The following is a 20,364-nucleotide window of genomic DNA, read 5'->3' on the forward strand; positions in this document are numbered from 1 at the left end:
AAGGCACTGGAAGTCAACCTTTAGCCAAAAAAGTGTAACGGCTAATGCTAACGCTCCAATAATGATAATAATATTAATGATAAATATAAATATAAAAATATGAAATAAAAATTAACAATCAGTGAACGGATTTAAAAGACTGTTGGATGTGATAAAAATATACACGGCATATTCTAATATTTATTGATAACTTAATTCGAATGCTGCTATACTGTAGGCATCGCACACACAATAGGCAATATGTTGATATAATCACTTCTTAATTCCGCTCTTTTTCTTAATTAAAAATAAATATTATATAGGCCTATCCATTTCTGGTAATTCCAGGTTGCCATGGTCGCGCAGGTTGTTTACGCATTTAAATCATGGCCGTGAGAAATAATGTTGTTCCCTCAAAATAATGAAGTCGTGGCCACGAAAAGAAAATATCATTCCCTCACCATATGATCTCGAGGCCACGACATAAGGATGTCGTTACCTCGACAAAATGATCTCGTAGCCACGACTTATTACGTTCCCACAAGTTAATATGATGTTCCCACGAATTAATATCTTGTGGCCACGACATATTATCACGTTCCCATGAGTTAACATGTTGTGGCCACGACAAAACTAAGTGAACCGAACATGTCCTCTCCCGGTCACCGTACATTTCACTCATTTTATAATGAAACAAACGGGGAATTTCGAAACACTGCTGAAATGGTGACTAACATAAAAACAACCCCTGGGAGCATCTGAGATTTACAGTTTTTACTGTTCTGCCTGTCTCCTAGAACGAGATCACACAAAACTTGTGTTAAATAAAGTGATTAAAAGAAACTCAACAACGAAACGTCATAACTTACTCAGTTACGTACATAACCTCGATTCCCTGAGATATGGAACGAGTACTGCGTATGGAGAAAAACTCCTTTTTCCTCGACACTGAAGCCTTTTTAAATAACGCAGTGTAACTGCATGGCCATTGGTTCAAACTGGGAAACTTTTTGAACCAATGACGGCGCGGCAAAGCTGCGCGAGCCTACGGCGATAGCGTCCACTATCCAACGTGAGAGCCTCTGCTTTGTGACCGGAAGCCCTTTGGTGCGGCCGCCAAAGCACACAAAGAGCTGGTCCGACTGCCGAAAAGGCTCGGACCACTCGATGTAAATCCTCAATGCCCTAACAGCTCATGCTCGTCCTCTGAGGGAGGTATCGCTGAGAGGGTAATTACCTGTGCTCTGAACGGAGTCGAGAGCACCTTAGGGACATAGCCATGCCTGGGTTTCAGGACGACCTTTGGGCATTTCTGGGCATAGAGGCGTCTAGTAGACGGGACTCTGGCCTGAGAAATGGTATTTAGCACGTCCTCGGGGAAGTCGACAGGCTCCTGTCTCAGAGGGGAAAGAGCCGTGTCCATACACTTCATAAAAGTGCGTGGAGCTAGAGACAGCCCGAAGGGAAGGACTGTATACTGGTAAGTCACTCCCTCGAATGCAAATCTCAAGAATTGTCTGTGATGGGGGGCTATCTGGATGTGAAAGTATGCATCTTTCAGGTCCAGCAAGAAGAACCAGTCCTCGGGGCAAATCTGCTCAAAGATCTACTTCAATGTTAACATACTGAACTTCCATTTCCTGAGGGAGCGGTTCAGGAGTCTGAGGTCGAGGATGGGTCTGAGACCACCATCCTTCTTGGGGACGAGGAAATATCGGCTGTAAAAATCCAATTCGCTCCCGATTCCTTTTTTCAACAGAGCCATCACTTTGGCACGGAGGACATGTGCATCGTCCGCCTTCACCAAAGCGGGAACCACTCCACTGAAGCGCGGGGGTCTTCGGGCAAACTGCAGCAAGTAACCTCGATTATCCCCAACACACAGCTTGACACTCCGGGGATGGCCTGCCAGGCCTCGGCCCGTGTGGCAAGGGGTTGGATTAAGTCAGTTGACAGGCCGCTGAGTTGGGGCCTGTGCACCATGGAGGGTGGAAGAGGAAGTTTGCTCTCTTTTTGAAAATATATGTTTTTTATTTTGTTCGCCATAAGAACGGTGATTGGCGTGGGTGCAACAACTGTGGGCCCAGCGCGCACAACAAACATTTTGTCTCCTACACCCGGAGTTGAACGAGGTGGTGGAGGAACTAAACGAGGCAGCTTTGGGGGTGGTCCCATCCTCTTCCTTTCTGACAAATCAGGAACACTTTGGAGGCGTTGGGTCCAGCGTAATCCTAGGCCGGGGTCCCTGACTTCTCGGGAAGGACGGGCACTTAGAGGAGCAAGATCGCTGACGTTGCTCCTTGGGGGGTTCTGTCTGGGTGGCAGAGGGCGCTGGTTTGCTCTGCTGCTGAGTCGGCGCAGGTTTGGGGCGACTTGGGGCAGTGGCTGAGCTGGCGCGCTTAGGCAAGAAGTGTCGCATAGCCTGGGACGACTTCTGTGCGGCTAGAGCCAGGTCTGTGGTGCTGCGCAGCTCTATGAAGGCGGGAGCGTCAGTTCCAGACTCGTCCAGAGAGTGGAGGAGTTTGGCTTGGACCACTTGGAGAATAGCCATGGTGTGGAGCGCTGAAGCTGCTTGGCCTGCTGACGAGTAGGCCCTACCAGCGAGAGCAGAGGTCGTCCTGCAGGGCTTGGATGGAAGGGCCCGCTTGTTTTTCCATCCAACAGCAGCAGGAGGGCAGAGGTGAGCAGCCACTGCCTCGTCCAGGGGTGGCATCTGCTTGTAGCCCTTTTTAAAGGACGGGAGATGGCTCTCTATGCGGAGAGAGTGAGCTCACGAGCCAGCGTGAGCTCACTCGTGTCTGAGCACTGAGCCCCTTTGCCCCGCTGTTTCTTCCTTGCAGGCTCCTGGGAGGAAGAGAACAGGAGGGCGCGAGGGGCGGGACCGCTTTCTGAGAAGAAAGCGATCCGCGAGCACAGAGAGGCCAGACTCATGTTCTCACAGTGAGAACATGAAGTCCCGGTGAGCACCGCCTCTGCGTGGGACTTGCCCAGACAGAAAATGCACTTACCGTGCCCGTCATCCTGTTGCAGAGGTGCTCTGCAAGTGCCACAGCCGTGGCGCGACATTTGAAACAACGTCGCCGACGCAGTGAAACCGGCAGAGAAAAGTGCTCTTTTATAAGTGGTGAAAACCGCTGGAAATAGCTCTTTTAATGCTCGCCGGACGGCGGCAGGGGAAGCGCTGAGAAAACCGGAAGCGGCGAAGTGGGTGGCTCGAGAGCGGGCAGTCTGCGAGGGCGCCAGCGCTGCAGGCGGTCGGCGAGTCTTAGCTGGTCCGCTGGGTTGCCTCTTCAACGGCGAGAAGCGAGCTTTATCCGTGGCGAGCAGGAGAGAGAAGGCGAAGGTGTTCAGTCTCGTTGTCCAGCGAAGAGAAGCGTCGTTGTCGCTAAGGGAGATAATCAGAAATCCTATGGCATCGTCATAGGCTCGCACAGCTCCGCCGCGCCATCATTGGTTCAAAAAGTTTCCCAGCACTTCAAATGTTATTTTTAATGTGATGACCACAAACATTACTTGTTCATCCTTCTGAGATTGTCCCCATTGTAAAAATGAACGTTTAAAAATGTAGGAAATTCAACATATGATAGAAAGCACTTATTTAAAAATAAAAAAGACAATAATTACCACTTTAACCAGCAGGTGGCAGCAAAGTGGCATTTATTTGCGCATATATCAGCCATTTCCACTAATCGTTTTTCACTTCTTTTTTGACTAAATATTAAACATAATAAAATAACTAGGTTTAAAAATACATTTTGTCAATGTGAAGTATGAAATACTCAAAAAATCCTTAAGAAAAACAATAACTTTTCTTGTGATTCATGACAGAAAGCGAGTACCGCGCTTTCCCTTTGTAATCACAGCAGCTGTCAGTCAGTGCAGCGCAAGATCAATGATTTCAGCACACTTGTAAAAACACACATTTTATTCAATTAATCTAACTAAAGTGCACAATAAATATTTAATTTTTGAAGCCTTTTTTTCCACATAAAAGTGTGAAAACTGATGGTCGAATTGAATTTAGCCGAAGAGGAACAATGAGGTAAGTCTTTATTTCTTTCTTTCTTTATTTTTTATGCCGTCTTACTTTTGAATAACTAAATTAATGCTATGCCTTACTATTTAAGTGACTATATTCTGATTATAAACTATATATTACACTACTGATGCTCAACACACCAGCAAATGACATCTCACCGTATGTTTTCGAGGCTTATTTTAATGCGGAAGTGCTAAAGGACGCTCTGTGCATATAGCCCATTGGGACGCAGAACATCACTGATCTCCTAAAAACGAGCTTACGTCACGACGTAGCCCATAGTCCACTGTAGTTTTCGGGACGTACCATTCTAATCGAAAAAGGGGTCCGATATTCCTTCTCACGTTTACATTAATGAATAACAGTTTAGGCTTACACAAAATGCAGATGAAATGTGAAGGCATGCATTGTGAAACATAATTTATTATAAATTTGCACAACAATTTATCTTTAATGAACTATAAACGCTGATGATTTTGGTCAAATACCCTTCTTTTATAATGGTATACTATAGCGCTCTCTACGTTCGCTCTTTTCTCTCAGCGATTCACCGCAATGAGGTAAGAGTTGTAGGCTTATTGTTGCAAAAAGAACCAAAGTTCTGGGAAATATGATGCTATTCGCTGATATTTTGACAAAATGTCGAAAGGGAAGGCGTTTCTTATTAACTTTATCCTAAGTTCATGGGTTCTGGGTTTGTAATGAGCTTTAAAACTCAGTATTGTGCAGGGCGCGGTGTTCCACGTTTTTTTGTGCTCGTACCAAATAATCAGACTAAGCTCACATTTATCAACACAACTGGCCTTTTAATGTAAATAAATAAATAAAAGTGAGGCTTCATGGATCAAAGAAGTACGATATCCATGTACCACGCTGATCTTTGGAGTAGGCTACCATGCTAATACTGTGGTATGTGAATAGTAATTGTGTGCAAAAGTAACATGTTATTACTAGAACTGTTGTAAACCTGGTTATGTGCAGTCAATAAATGGATGTTAGCATGTCAGACATTTACTTACAACCCAGCTAACCATTTTTGTTTCCCAGAATGTTCCCAAATACATACATTTTTAACGTTTGATTTTGGTTAGCCAGGAAAGTTTTCTTTAAAGAAATGGAAATGTTCTTTTTAGGTTTGCAGAACGTTCCCCTAACTTTAAGCATCTTTCTTCTAATGTTCCTAGAATGTTCACCTAACCACTTTTTTCCAATATCATTTACCGTGCTATATGTCATTAATCATCCAGCACTCCTGTGACCTTATTAATTAATAAAAATTAATCCAAGCACATCAAGCATCATATGGAGGAATAAATAAGACTGAATTTGTCAATTTAATATGTAAGATTTTCTAGAACTTATCTCAGAATACAGAATCACCATACCACAATAACCCAGATTTTGCTTTTCCTCAGCACAAAATAACAGTGACTTTAACATAATCTGGGTTTTTAGAACATAAAATTTAAAAATATATAAATAAGTAAACAATTATTTGACTATAACTAAGATAAACTTCCATTCATTTCTTACCACCAATTGTGCAGTTTAGCGGGACATGCTTCTCTTGGTCAGTAAAACAAAAACTTTTGTTAACACCATGTTCTTCAATTAGTATATCAAATCTATCTGAAATAATAACATTAAAGGGTTAGGAATACTTTTTGTGCACAAAAACAAAAATAACGACTTTATTTAACAAATTCGTCTCTTCCCCTGGCATTCTGCTACGCTATTTACGTTTTTGTTTTGTTTTTGTGCACAAAAAGTATTCTTGACGCTTCATAATATTGAGGTTAAACCACTGTAGGCACGTTGACTATTTAGGGCCCAAGCACCAATGGTGTGAGGACCCTATTAGGGGTGTAAGAAAATATTGGTACACATGAATATCGCGATATTATGTTTGGCGATACTGTATCGATTCTCAAAAACACTGTATCGATATTTATTTATTTACATCCAATATTCGTGGCTTTGTGTTAAACCACAGACTGTATAAAGCCTAACCTCTAGATGGCAGTGTTATCTCAGAGCGTTAACTGACGCTGAGCCGGAGAAGCGCAAGGTGAAGGTGCGTGCATCGCTAGTGTTAGCATTAGCAAACCCAGCTCACAAAACGACAGAGTTATTCCGCTCCCGCGGTATACAGAGCTGAAGTGTGGACTCATTTTGTAAAAATTAAGTAAATTAAGGCCATGTTAAAATTCAAAATACTCAGGAAACGCATTGAATCTGAGAGCTCGCTTAACATCCCGACGTCATCCGCGCTGCTGAGAAGCGTTTCGATAGAATATGTGATATGTACTGCATGTTTTCCTCTCAGTAACAAAATAATCACACAACAAAATTGACAGCGGTGGCAGCAGAAATAGAAATCATAGAGATGTGGAATATGGTTGCACCAGCTCTCCAGTTCAGTACTTTAAATAACACTTTATACAATAGACTGCTTTAAAGCAAACAGCTTTACAGTATTAAATATAAAACAGTCATTCAGTCATGGAATGGACTATGCACTTTCTGTTGTTAAATAGTTTAGAAATTAAAAACTGCTATACTGTGAACCTTTAAAACATATACACATAAAGAATCCTGCGGTCACTTTACTATTTTCCCTTTACTTAGATTGCACAAAATATTGAATAGTGATATAAATGCAGATTATACTGTATTGATTAAATAAAATAAAGTTGCTTGTCAGGGTTTATTCATATGGTTGTGTGTTCTTTATGACCGTTTTTTCTAAAATTAGATCTTTCTAAAAAAAAAAAAAAAAATCGCAATATATCGTATCGTAACCCCTGTATCGTGATACTCATTGTATCGCCAGATTCTTGGCAATACACAGCGCTAGACCCTATTGGAATTGTTAGGGCCCGAGCACCGATGGTGTGAGGACCCTATTGGAATTGCTCCGTTTATTAGGGTGTTCAAGCACAAAGTGCTGAAACCCTGTTGTATTTGTAAGGATTTTTAGGGGTTCAAGCACGAAGTGCTGAAACCCTATTGTTATTGTACTGATTTTTATTATTATACTTTTTCTTCTGCCGTAAAACTGATTGTGCAGCCCAAACCATAAGGCCTAGAGACTTGAAACTTGAAAATCAGATGATAGGACAGAAATCGAGGAGAGGTTGACAGAGTATGACCCCAATCGGCCAATAGGTGGCGCTACAGCAATCAAAAGTAGTAAATTGCTCGTAACTCCTAGACCGTTTGTCCTAGAGTCAAGTGTCTTATATCATTTGTAATCCTTGGCTCAGTACGGATCAAACGTATATCTCCGATTTCATTTCCAGTATGCAAATTTGTCCGCCATTTTGAATTTTGTCCAAAAACCTGCTTTTGCAAACTAGTCCTAGGTTTTTCGCACAATCGGAACCAAACCAGTGCAGAAATGTTCTCTGGAGTCTGATTATCAAAAGTTATCAAAAAAAGTTGAAATTTTGATTCACGGTCGCTAAGGGGCGCCAAAACGTACATTAAGGGCGGAGCCGCTTTTACTAAAATGGCTATAACTCGAGAAAGAAATGAGATATTTTCACCAAACTTGGTACACATGTGTACGGGCTCAATCTTTGGTCAGGAAAAAAATTGCGTCGATTGGACAATAGGTGGCGCTATAACTTGAAAAAAACATGAAAACAGCTGTAACTAAGCAACCATTAGTCCGATTGACTTGAAATTTGGTATGCAGTGTCTTGGTCCGAGGGGGCATGATGGTGTATGAGGACATTCGCGTATCTCAAAAAACATGGCTGCCATCGGCCAATGAACTTTGAGTACCTATTAGACAAGATTAATAGAGGTCGATTGGAATGAAACTTGGTGGGCATGTTTGACTCATGGTCCTAGAGGTCTGTAAGAATTTTGAAAGAAATTGGCCACAAGTTGGCGCTAACGAGTTTTACACCTCAATAATCACGTGGTGTTTCACAAATCCACACAATATGCATATCATTTGATAGATCTTCTCATGCTGAACAACTTTGCCTCAAGAACCAATGCTGTCAATCAAATCGTACATTAATTATTCGCAAATATGTGAAAAACCTACTTTTGCGAACTAGTCCTAGGTTTTTCGCCCAATCGGAACGAAACCAGTGTAGGACAATTCTATGGACTCTCTAGATCAATAATTATCAAAAAAAAAAGTTGAACTTTACCCTTTGGGTCGCTATAACTGGGTCATTTAGAAAATGGGCGTGGCTAAATACACCCAAAAGCCTATAAAGCCTAAAAGAAAACTCAGAACTTCACGAAAATAGGTGAGCTCATGTAGCATATGACTCTAAAGAAGCACGCCAATTTTTGTGTAGAATGGACCATAGATGGCGCTATAATTGTGAAAAAACTTTAAAAAACATTTTTTAATGGTTTTAGCTAAAAATGTATATAACATTGGGTGTGGTCGTCTTATTTTCACGGGAGTCACATCTTTAGACTCCTGAAACCTTGCCGAGTCCAACGATACCAGACTTGCCAGTTTTTGGCTTATGGTTTGTGCTACGTTGTGATTTAGCGCTAAAAAAACTTTTGCGAATATCTTCGAAACCGTCAGTCCGATCGAGACGAAACCAGCGTAGGAAACACGGAACCTAAGTTGGTTTACTAAATATTAAAGCCCAAAATTTTGATAGGAAGTGGCAAAAAAATCAAATCAAAGTCTTTCATGGGTCATTTTTTATGCTCTCTTAAATATGTGTCTATAACTTCAAAACGAAATGAGATTTTCACCAAAATTGGCACACATATGTATGGACACACTCTGAGGACACCCCAAAAAAAAATGGTGGAGATCGGGCAATAGATGGCGCTATAACTGTCAAAAAACCTTTTAAAAACCATGTTTCCTTACTGAATTGCCTGTATTGGCTGTAAATAGTCTATTCCATCTATGATCTAAGTGTTTACATACTTGCTGAATAAAATATAATAACTTTTTATATGCTTAGAGGCCTTAAATGCTTGAACCCCGGTAAATGCTGCTTGCAGCTTTAATTATTGTTATTATTCTGCCGTAAAACTGATCGTGCAGCCCAAACCATAAGTGCTAGAGACTTGAAACTTTGTCAGATGATAGGTCAGAAATCGAGGAGAGGTTGACAGAGTATGACCCCAGTTGGCCAATACATGGCGCTACAGTGATCAAAAGTTGAAAATCGAGTCAAATAACTCCTAGACCGTTTGTCCTAGAATCAAGTGTATTATATCGTTGGTATCCTTGGCTCAAGACGGACAATACATATATCTCCGATTTCATTTGCGGTAGGGAAAATTCAAAATGGCAGAAAATTTTGTTCAAAACCTACTTTTGTGAACTAGTCCTAGGTTTTTTGCCCGATCGAAACCAAACCAGTGCAGAAATGTTCTCTGTAGTGTGATTATCAATAATTATCAAAAAAAAAAGGTTTGCTTCACGGTCGCTAAGGGGCGCCAAAATGTACGATGAGGGCGGAGCCACTTTTACTAAAATAGCTATAACTCGAGAACGAAATGAGAGATTTGCACCAAACTCGGTACACACATGTAGGGCCTAAATTTTTGGTTACGATAAAAAAAAATCGTGGCGATTGGCCACTAGGTGGCGCTATAACACGAAAAAAATATGAAAACAGCTATAACTATGCAACCGTTAATCCGATCGACTTAAAATTTGGCATGCAGTGTCTTAGTCTAAGGGGGCATTATAGTCTGAGGACATTGGCGTATCTCAAAAAACATGTCCGACATCGGCCAATGAAGTTTGAGCACCTATTAGACAAGCGTAGGAAACACGGAACCTAAGTTGGTTTACTAAATATTAAAGCCCAAATGTCAAAATTTTGATAGGAAGTGGCAAAAAAATCCAATCAAAGTCTTTTATGGGTCATTTTTTATGCTCTCATATATATAAGTGTCTATAACTTCAAAACAAAATGAGATATTTCCCCAAAATTAACACGCGTATGTATGGGCACACTCTGAGGACACCCAAAAAAAAGTGGGGAAGATCACAAAATAGGTGGCGCTATAACTGTCAAAAAACCTTTAAAACCATATTTTTCTATATTAAATTGCCTGACACTGTCATTTTGTGCCACCAGATGGCAGCAGAAGGCCACTAATATAAAGGTTTCAAGGTTTTGTCATTTATAATCCCTTTAAACTATATAAATCCTTATAATAACATTACAAATCACATTTTGTCAAGGTTTACCACTTCATTTGTTCATTTGACGTATGTTTTTGCAGTAATATAACATTACAATTACATTGAGACCTGAAAATGATGATTTTTAAAGAGGAAATCGTCCTGGAATCGTAATTTTCTTACCTCATTATTGATTTCAAATATCCATTTCTGCAACAAAATGTGTGTGTAAGCATGTTTAATTAATGGATTTAACATCTAAAATAAACTTTAGACAAAATAGACACTTTTAAAATGAAAGTGAGCCAATAAGAGGTCCTCTGCTGCCACCTGCTGTCTAAAATAGTAATTTTGTCATACTACTCACTAATATTGTTCTATAATTCATATTTAGACTTAATAAAATCATTATTTTAACATTTACTAACACTTTTTTTTATCAAAATTAATCTACAATTCTATTAGAGTATTAGTTTTAACAGTTGTGCCACATTAAGTAAAAGGAAACCTGAAAATGATGTTTTACTGAGATTTGCAGAAAACATATTTACCCTTCATGCATTTCAAATACTGAATCTACAAGAAAATATGTGTGTGTGTCTGTGTTTGTGCATGCGTGTGTGTGTGTGTGTGTGTGTAAGCATGCTTAGTATGTATCAAGTATTATTGTTTAAGCCTTATCTTTCTATGTTTTAGCATACATCATAGTTGTTCCTCTATGATTTCAGTGGTTATATGATTGCTGAATAAGACAATTTCTTTTTATGCAAAAGCCCTTAAATGCTTGAACCCCGATAAATGCTGCTCGCTGCTTTAATTAATATTATTATTATTATTATTTTTCTTCTCCGAAATGGATCGCATTTTTGAGGGCCTGAACGTGCTCAAACTCATGAAACTTTTCACACGCATCAGAAGTGGTGAAAATTTACATCTGATAAGTGTTTCAGAATTGGGCGGGGCAAAATGGCTCGATAGCGCCACCTATACATTTTCAACGAAGTGCCCCTCGTTCTACGTTTCACGTACAAGTATGAAATTAGGTACACACATGTAACAGCCCAATACCTACAAAAAAGTCTCTTGGAGCAAAATCTGAAACTTAACAGGAAGTCAGATATTTTTAATTTTCTTAGCAAAATTGTCATTTCCACATGTACTTTAACCAAGTCCTCCCGGAGCTTTAATCTTCACCATGAAACAGGAAGCTTTTGTAATTCAGGTATACAATGTCCGATCTGCCCCAAAAACTTCACGTTTTATTAGAGTCCCGGCCCGAATATATCTTCATGACAATATTCAGTTACAGTCATAGCGCCACCTGCGGGCAGCAGGAAATGACATGTTTTACACTGTGATTAACTCCTCATAGAGATTTAACCAGATCAACATCATATTTTGTCAGTCTAATTTTAAGACGTTAGCGATGATAAATATCAAAGATCTTGAGTTTTCGTTGAAGGACGTGTCTGTGGCGGCCTTACAAATTCTGATGTTTTGCCATGAAAGAGGAAGCTGTTGTAACTCAGGCATACAATGTCCGATCTGCCCCAAACTTCACATGTGTGATAAGAGTCCTGGCCTAAAGACATCTATATGCCAATATTTAGTTAGTCATAGCACCACCTGCTGGCAACAGGAAGTGGCATGCTTTACACTGTAATTCACTCCCAGGAACATATTTCAATATGCCACAAAGTACCAAACATACTAGAAACACGTTAAATCATGCAACACCTGGCTCAGTGCTAAAGTATGCGATTAACGCCACGAAACAGGAAGTTGTTGTAACTTAGGCATACAATGTCCAATCTGCCCCAAACTTCACGTTTGATAATAGTCCTGGCCTGAAGACATCTACATGGCAACATTCAGTTATGGTCAAAGCGCCACCTGTTGGCAGCAGGAAGTGTGGCACTTTTAAACGATTTTGCCATAATTCTCCTGTATTTACTTGCATGTCGCCCGCTTTTCACTGTTTTCCTGAGGCCACCGGGTGGCGGTGAGCCCAAGTGCGAGGGCCCTTTCATCGCTGCTTACAGCTTTAATTCTGTTTATTCTTCTTTTCCGAAATGAATTGCATTTTTGAGGGCCTAAACATGCTCAAACTCATGAAACTTTCTGCACATGCGTCAGAAGTGGTGAAAGTTTACGTCTGATATGGGTTTCAGAATTAGGTGTGGCAAAATGGCTTGATAGCGCCACCTACAAAATTTCAACAAAGTGCCCCTCGCGCTACGTTTCACGTACAGGTATGAAATTAGGTAGACACATGTAACAGCCCAATACCTACAAAAAAGGCTCCTGGTGCAAAATCTGAAAACCAACAGGAAGTCCGATATTTTGAATTTTCTCTACAAAATTTGTGCAGTTTTTGCCATTTCCAGACATTGTACTTTAACTAACTTCTCCTAGAACTTTAATCAGATCAACATCGTATTTGGTCAGTCTAATCTAAAGGCCTTTGTGACATTAAATTGCAAAGATCTTGAGTTTTTTCTGAAGGGCGTGTCCGTGGCGGCCCGACAAATTCGATGTTTCGCCATGAAACAGGAAGTTGCTGTAACTCGGGCATACAATGTCCGATCTGCCCCAAAGTTTGCATGTTTTATAAGATTCCTGGGGACTCACGTATAAGCATTGCGTACGCACAGAAAAGACACTGAAATGCGCATGCTTAATTTTCCACACACACATTGGGATTTATAAAAGTAAACGGCGTAAATATGTGCGCACCGCGCGGGACCTCTAGACCGTGCGTACTCACTCTTTTGATGGATTGAGCGAAGTAATGAAGTAAACAGAATGATTTAAACTCTGTTTTATATCTGATAAATACATTTAGATTAAATATGCCACTCTCGTTAATGGAGTCAAGCACTGAAATTTCATGAAATCATTATCCAGAAGTTACAACATTTATTATTTTAGAGGTGGGATCAGTGGATTTTGAAAAACGCTGTTGGACATTGTTGATATTTGAAATCAACCCAAACAAACCCACGCCTCTCTTCATTGCTCCACCTCCAAAACTCACACTCCAATCCTAACCACCCTGCTGCGAGTTGGTCTCGAACCCCGGCCTGTCTGCTGCTGGCAGGCGAGGCGAGTGCACTAACAATGACGCTAAACACCGCATTCTCTAGCGGTCGTCAGTGCAGTAGTTTAACTGCAAAACTCTCACTATCTGGCCACCGTTACACGCAATGCGAGTGGATGTCTGTTTATCACAGCTGACGCGCAACAAAATGCTTCACGAAAAATTAAGTGCAGTTGATGAACGAACGACCCGGAAGCACAAAAAAACGAACGTACAGTACACAAGAGTAAATGCAAAGTGTTTGTTGTTAGTCGTCAACAGCACAGCAGCTACTCACATGAGAAGTGGAATCAAAGCAGCCTTCGTGTCTGTTTTCAGGCCTTCCCACTTAGCTCTCTCCAGCGCTGGAAAGCTTTTCTAATATAAACGCTGTCCTAAAGCGCTTGCCCAGTCATAAACATTCATTACAGTGATATTCTTTTGAGCTTTTGTATTGTCCCATCTCTCGTTGTGCAGTTTTTTTTTTCCTTCTATTTTCAAATCTCCCTCTTGCTCGTTCTCTCTCCTCGACCGTCATACGCCCCCTAATGCTGATTGGTTAGACGTTTGTTGTTGGTGTCTTCCAAACAGAGTTTTTGAAATTCTACTGTGTCCACCTTTAAATTAGATAGAAATATTTGTAGTGGATGCTGTGACTTAATGTTTTAACTAAGGCGAGAATTGCTTGGTGCATGATAATTCTGCTTTAAATTGAGTTCTAAATAGCAGAACTCATATTTTGAGGAAATATTTTCACGCAAATAATGATCGATGATGCGCACTCCGTCTAAGCAGATGGTTTAGCAACATAATGCCATGATGACAGACACCGAAAGAATCGCTCAGTGATCGTCCGACGAGTAGCTACTGTACAACATCTGCTGAACGCAGGTGTGCTGCTGGTGTCATACACAGACAGAAAGTAGCCTAATTTGAACCCCTTTCGTGGTCTTCCAAATATTATGAAAAATGCCATTGTTTTTAAAGGATAAATTTTGAAGGAAATGGTAAGATATGCAAAAAGATATTTTTAAAATGTTTTGTCAGTGACGCATTGAGTCAGACAATAATTTACAATGCAAAAATAAGGCCTATCTATTTCCATTAAAATATATAAAAATCCTAAAATATATGTTTACCTTATAGGCAAAATTGCATAAATTTGATTTGTTTAAAACAATTAAATACTATTTGGCCAGTGGAAAAGAATGAGAATAACTCTTCACTGATAACTTTTTTTCCTAAAACAAGACAAGGATAGTGAATGATATTTAGCAATGTAATGTTGATGGCATTTATAGTCATATTTTCATAATGTCTTGTACCATTAAACACAGTGTCAAGTGGATGGGAATATGCATGGAAATGATATGCAGATGACGTTATGCATAGTAAAACTATAGGCATTGTAAGCTTATAAAGGGAATTTTGCGCAGGTTCTGGCGTAGCATGAAATCTTTTAGCATGAAATCTACGCAAAGTTTTATAAATGAAGCCCCTGGCCTGAAGATATCTCCATGCCAATATTCAGTTAGTCATAGTGCCACCTGCTGGCAGAAGGAAATGGCATGCTTTACACTGTAATTCACTCCCAGAAACACATTTAAATATGCCACGAAGTACCAAACATGCTAGAAACACTTTAAATCATGCAAAACTTGAATAAGTGCTAATGTATGCGATTAACGCCACGAAACAGGAAGTTGCTGCAGCTCAAGCATACAATGAGTGGCGGTGGCCCCGGGTGTGAGGGCCCTTTCATCACTGTTTGCAGCTTTAATTTAACAATGTTTTTACTACTTTTCTGGGCCTTGAATGTTTCATTTCGTGGAGGACATGAACGCACGAAATTCATCTCCAGAGCCGCTCTGAGAGTCACTTCATCAGCATTTTACCGCTTCATTTGAGGAAAAACTATCATCATCATAAACACACAGAAACTCAAAGATCTCGGCAACCGTCAAAATAAAAGTTTGATTTTACTTGACAGAATCATATTACTGTTGTACAGTAGAATTTAGATCTGTTTCAATGTAGTAATAATATTACTAACACTAATAAATCGAATGATAATAATAATCAATTATTAAAAAAATTTTTTTTAAGGAATAATCTGTTTTTCTTCCATGTTTTTTAACAGTAAAGCTCTGTGTAGCACATTGTTTGAAAAAAAAAAAAAAAAAGTTAAATTTCATTGTTAAAAGAGAAATTAAACTAATGTTATGCGTTCATTTGATTGCCAGAAATATTTAAATTCACAAAAGAATTTCTGAAAAAAAACCCCCAAAATATTTAATATAAATACTTTTTTTTTTTTTTTTTTTAATTAATATATTTAGTTGTTTTTAAGAATTAAATTAATTAGACATGCTTTTTGATTATTAAAATGTAATTAAACCATTAAAATTGAATCCAGAAAACTTAAAACAGAATTTGGTAAAAATAAAGCAGAATTTGAGGGAAAAAATAAAACTTATATCATAGGGCTCTAAAAAATGTTTTTTTTTTTTTTTTTTTTTTTTTTTAACTTTTAATAAATTGTTGGTAAATTGGAGAAGTTTCAATATTTCAATTAATCAGACATGCTTTTTTATTACTAAAATTAATTTAACCATTAAAATGGAGTTCAAAAAAATTAAAACGGAATCCAGAAAAATTAGAGGAAAAAAACGGAATCCAGAAAAAAATTTGGGAAAAAATAAAACTGGTTTCATAGGGCCCTAGACATGAGGGTGAGTAATTAATGACAGTAATTTCACCTTTGGGTGAACTAACCCTTTAACTCTTGTATCTATATTAATTATAATTATTCAATTAAAATACTGGTGAACAAATGTTAGTCAGTCAGCCAGTAAAACAAAACAAGTTTCATTTTTTTTTTTTTTAATTATGCAAGCACCAAGCTTTCTTTGGAAGACAGGAGAAAGCGTGTGCTGGAGAAATGCATGCAGATCAGAAGCGCACAGTAAAAGATAGAAACAGACCCAAAAAATTATGATTCCTGTATGCTTTTCACACTACACTTAACCCTGTTTTAATATTAATAGCTATAAAATTGTATTTATCTGATCATTAAAACATTTTGACTGATTTGACTTATTTTTTTACTTGTATTAAATTAATTTCAGACATGTAATTCTGCAAAATGTAGTTTGACTGTGAAAAATTAAACATTTCAGCATTAAAAAACTTTTTATAGGTCATCACAAAAACATCTGCAATGTCTGAAATGTTTTAATTGAAATGTTTACATGGTTATAAACAAAATTAAAAATGCACTGTAAGGAATGTTCTGTATAGGTTCTCTTCAGGTTATTAAAAATCAAGTTTAGTGTTTTTTTTTTTTTCTTCCCTATTGTTATGTATATCCAGGTGAAATAGCTTTTGCGTTATTGTGATTAAAGATTTCATGGGCACCTGAATTGTTTATAAAAAAAAAAAAAAAAAAAAATGTGCAAGGATAAATCTTTTATGATAAATGCTGCAATATTCCATAAAAAATAAGAATTGGTGACATTAATGTTGACATTAAGCTCTTTAAATCTGCTTAATTTGTTGCTTTTTAATAAAAGGTTATGCTGTCATTCCTCTATTTGAGATGTTTAGATTTGCCTCTTTAGCTCTCTAAATCATAAAACAATTCAAACTCATCTCATGTTCTTTATTTGATCTTTCAGCATGCTCAGACTGCAGAAGCGCTTGGCGTCCAGTGTCTTGCGCTGTGGCAAGAAGAAGGTCTGGCTGGATCCCAATGAAACCAATGAGATTGCGAATGCCAATTCCCGTAAGATTTTTATTTATTTATTTTCTTATGTCAGATCACAAATGCATCAAGAAACATTTACCATTGCTGTCTTGTAATAAGCCAAAAATATAAATTGTCACTTGCCATCATGTTCAAAGCATCATGACTTATTTTTCTGTGGAACACAAAATATGTTTGTAATGTTATTTTTAGTTCAGTGATCCTGTTGATGTGTTTCCTCTGCCTGTCACTTCACTAATGTGCCTGTAATCGATGAAGTTGTAGCCGTTTGTCAGTCTTATGCTGATGCATTACTTTTTATTATGTAATAACTCAATTTAATTCAGGACCCCTTTAAAACGCATTGCCTGTAAAAGATTTTGAAGCCTAATGTATAGGAATGTCCCGAGCCTATCTCAAGGATTAGTATCGAGGCTGAATAATGTTTATATACAGTGCTCAGCGTAAATGAGTACACCCCCTTTGAAAAGTAACATTTTAAACAATATCTCAATGAACACAAAAACAATTTCCTAAATGTTGACAAGACTACGTTTAATATAACATCTGTTTAACTTATAACATGAGTAAGGCAATGAAAATGTAACTTATTATTACTCACCCTCATGCTGTTCCACACCCGTAAGACCTTCGTTCATCTTCGGAACACAAATTAAGATTTTTTTGTTGAAATCCGAGGGCTCAGTGAGGCCTGCATAGCCAGCAATGACATTTCCTCTCTCAAGATCCATTAATGTACTAAAAACATATTTAAATAAGTTCATGTGAGTACAGTGGTTCAATATTAATATTATAAAGCGACGAGAATATTTTTGGTGCGCCAGAAAAACAAAATAACGACTTGTATAGTGATGGCTGATTTCAAAACACTGCTTCATTAAGCTTCAGAGCGTTATGAATCTTTTGTGTCGAATCATAATTCGGATCTCATGTCAAACCGCCAAACTGCTGAAATCATGTGACTTTGGCGCTCCGAACCGCTGATTCGACACAAAAGATTCATAACGCTCCAAAGCTTCATGAAGCAGTGTTTTGAAATCAGCCATCACTATATAAGTCGTTATTTTGTTTTTTTGGTGCACCAAAAATATTCTTGTCGCTTTATAATATTAATATTGAACCACTGTACTCGCATGAACTGATTTAAATATGTTTTTAGTACATTAATGGATCTTGAGAGAGGAGATGTCATTTCTAGCTATGCAGGCCTCACTGAGCCATCGGATTTCAACAAAAATATCTTAATTTGCGTTCCGAAGATGAACGAAGGTCTTACGGGTGTGGAACAGCATGAGGGTGAGTAATAAATGACATTATTTTCATTTTTGGGTGAACTAACCCTTTAATAATTAACTTAGATTACACATTTTTCAGTTTTACTCAAATTAGGGTGATGCAAAAATGAGTACACCCCACAACAAAAACTACTACATCTAGTGCTTTGTATGGCCTCCATGATTTTTAATGACAGCACCAAGTCTTCTAGGCATGGAATGAACAAGTTGGCGACATTTTGCAACATCTATCTTTTTCCATTTTTCAAGAATGACCTCTTTTAGATACTGGATGCTGGATGGAGAGTGATGCTCAACTTGTCTCTTCAGAATTCCCCATAGGTGTTCGACTGGGTTCAGATCAGGAGCCAATGAATCACTTTCACCCTTTTGTTCTTCAGAAATCCAACAGTGGCCTTAGATGTGTGTTTAGGATCATTGTCATTTTGTAAAAGTGCACGACGACCAAGGGCACGGAGTGATGGTAGCATCTTCTCTTTCAGTATAGAGCAGTACATCTGTGAATTCATGATGCCATCAATGAAATGCAGCTCCCCGACAACAGCAGCACTCATGCAGCCCCACATAAGGACACTGCCACCACCATGTTTCACCGTAGGCACCATGCATTTTTCTTTGTATTCCTCATCTTTGCGATGCCATACAGTTTTGAAGCCATCAGTTCCAAAAACATTTATCTTGGTCTCATCACTCCAGAGTATAGAGTCCCAGTAGTCTTCAGATTTGTCAGCATGGGCCTTGGCAAACTCTAGGCGGGCTTTTTTGTGCCTGGGCTTTAGAAGAGGCTTCTTTCGTGGACAGCACCCATGCATGCCATTCTTCTGCAGTGTACGCCATATTGTGTCACCGGAAATAGTCACCCCAGTTTGGCTTTCTACTTCTTTAGATAACTGCATTGAACTTACATGCCGATTTTCTTCAACCCTTTTCATCTATAGACGCTCCTGTCGAGGTGTTAACTTCCATGGACGACCTAGACGTCTCTGTGAGATGGTTGCAGTTCCATCTTTTTTTTAATTTTTTTACCATTTTTGCTACAGTATTCTGACTGATAAGTAAAGCTTTGCTGATCTTCTTGTAGCCTTCACCTTTCTGGTATAAAGAAATTATTTTCTTTCTCAGGTCTTGTGACATATTTCTTCCATGTGGTGCCATTTCTGACAGCATGAAATGGGAAGGGGTTTTAACACCCTTTTATAGTCAGCTGTCTGCTGGACACCTGTGTAATGAATAATTAGACTCACCTGTGGTTGAATTCCTGTTAAATTAGACATTTGTAGTCTAAAATTTAGCTTTGCTCCAGAGACTTTCAGTGGGGTGTACTCCAGTGGTGTAGTCCTAAAAAAAAAAAAAAAAAAAAAAAAAAAAAAGTTGTTGTTTATGTTGTTGTTCACTAGTAACATTTGTTTAATTAAAAACAAACAAATACAGTGCATTCTAAAATTGGTTGACATTTTTCAGATTATTTTTGACTGCATTACAGTATGACTATTATTGAAACGTTGCTTTGGAATTATATTCATTGTGAAAAGTGATACATTAATGTTTAATTTTATTCAAGTGGGTGGTAAAAAAATAACTTAATATGAAATAAATATTTCCAGATAATAATTTTTAAAAATTTGCTTTGGCATTAGTGGCAACATAAAAGCCAATTATTCAAGGGTGTAGTTTCGGTTTGAACATTAGGTAAAAATTTACAACAGTGCATAAAAATGTGGTCTGAGTTTCACAAACAAAAACCGCATCCAGGCTGAATGAAAATTTTAATCCACTCTCTGTCAGTAGGTGGCGCTTATGGAACAGCAGAAATAGAGCTGTTTCCCCGGTAACCTCAGTAAACCAAGCAGCGCTGCTTATAAACACTACGCCTTACATGGAGGGAAGATGAAAAGAAAATGCCATCAAAACTTTTCTCAAGTCAGTCAGTTCCCTTTAGAGATACATTCATAGAATTCATTCATACTTTAATATTATTTCCCTTGTAAAGGTTGTAAAACCTCACTTCTTTACGTCATTTTTTCAAATGAAACGAAACCTATGCTGCATGCCTGTGTCTGCGTTAGACTG

The 20,364-nt window shown here is 38.5% G+C and overlaps 1 protein-coding gene across 1 annotated transcript in view; it reads left to right on the top strand.

Annotated features, from left to right (window-relative positions):
• The first annotated feature begins 4,513 nt into the window (after positions 1-4,513).
• The window catches only part of LOC127523968 (60S ribosomal protein L19-like), a 57,328-nt gene continuing 41,477 nt past the window's right edge, over positions 4,514-20,364 (top strand). Inside the window, exons 1-2 of the mRNA XM_051915221.1 lie at positions 4,514-4,578; positions 16,911-17,017. Of these exons, the coding sequence (XP_051771181.1) occupies positions 4,574-4,578; positions 16,911-17,017 (112 nt within the window). The 5' untranslated portion in view covers positions 4,514-4,573. The remainder of the gene's footprint in view (positions 4,579-16,910; positions 17,018-20,364) is intronic.

This window comes from Ctenopharyngodon idella, chromosome 12 (genome assembly GCF_019924925.1).
Source record: "Ctenopharyngodon idella isolate HZGC_01 chromosome 12, HZGC01, whole genome shotgun sequence".
In the NCBI taxonomy this organism is placed as follows: Eukaryota; Metazoa; Chordata; class Actinopteri; order Cypriniformes; family Xenocyprididae; genus Ctenopharyngodon; species Ctenopharyngodon idella.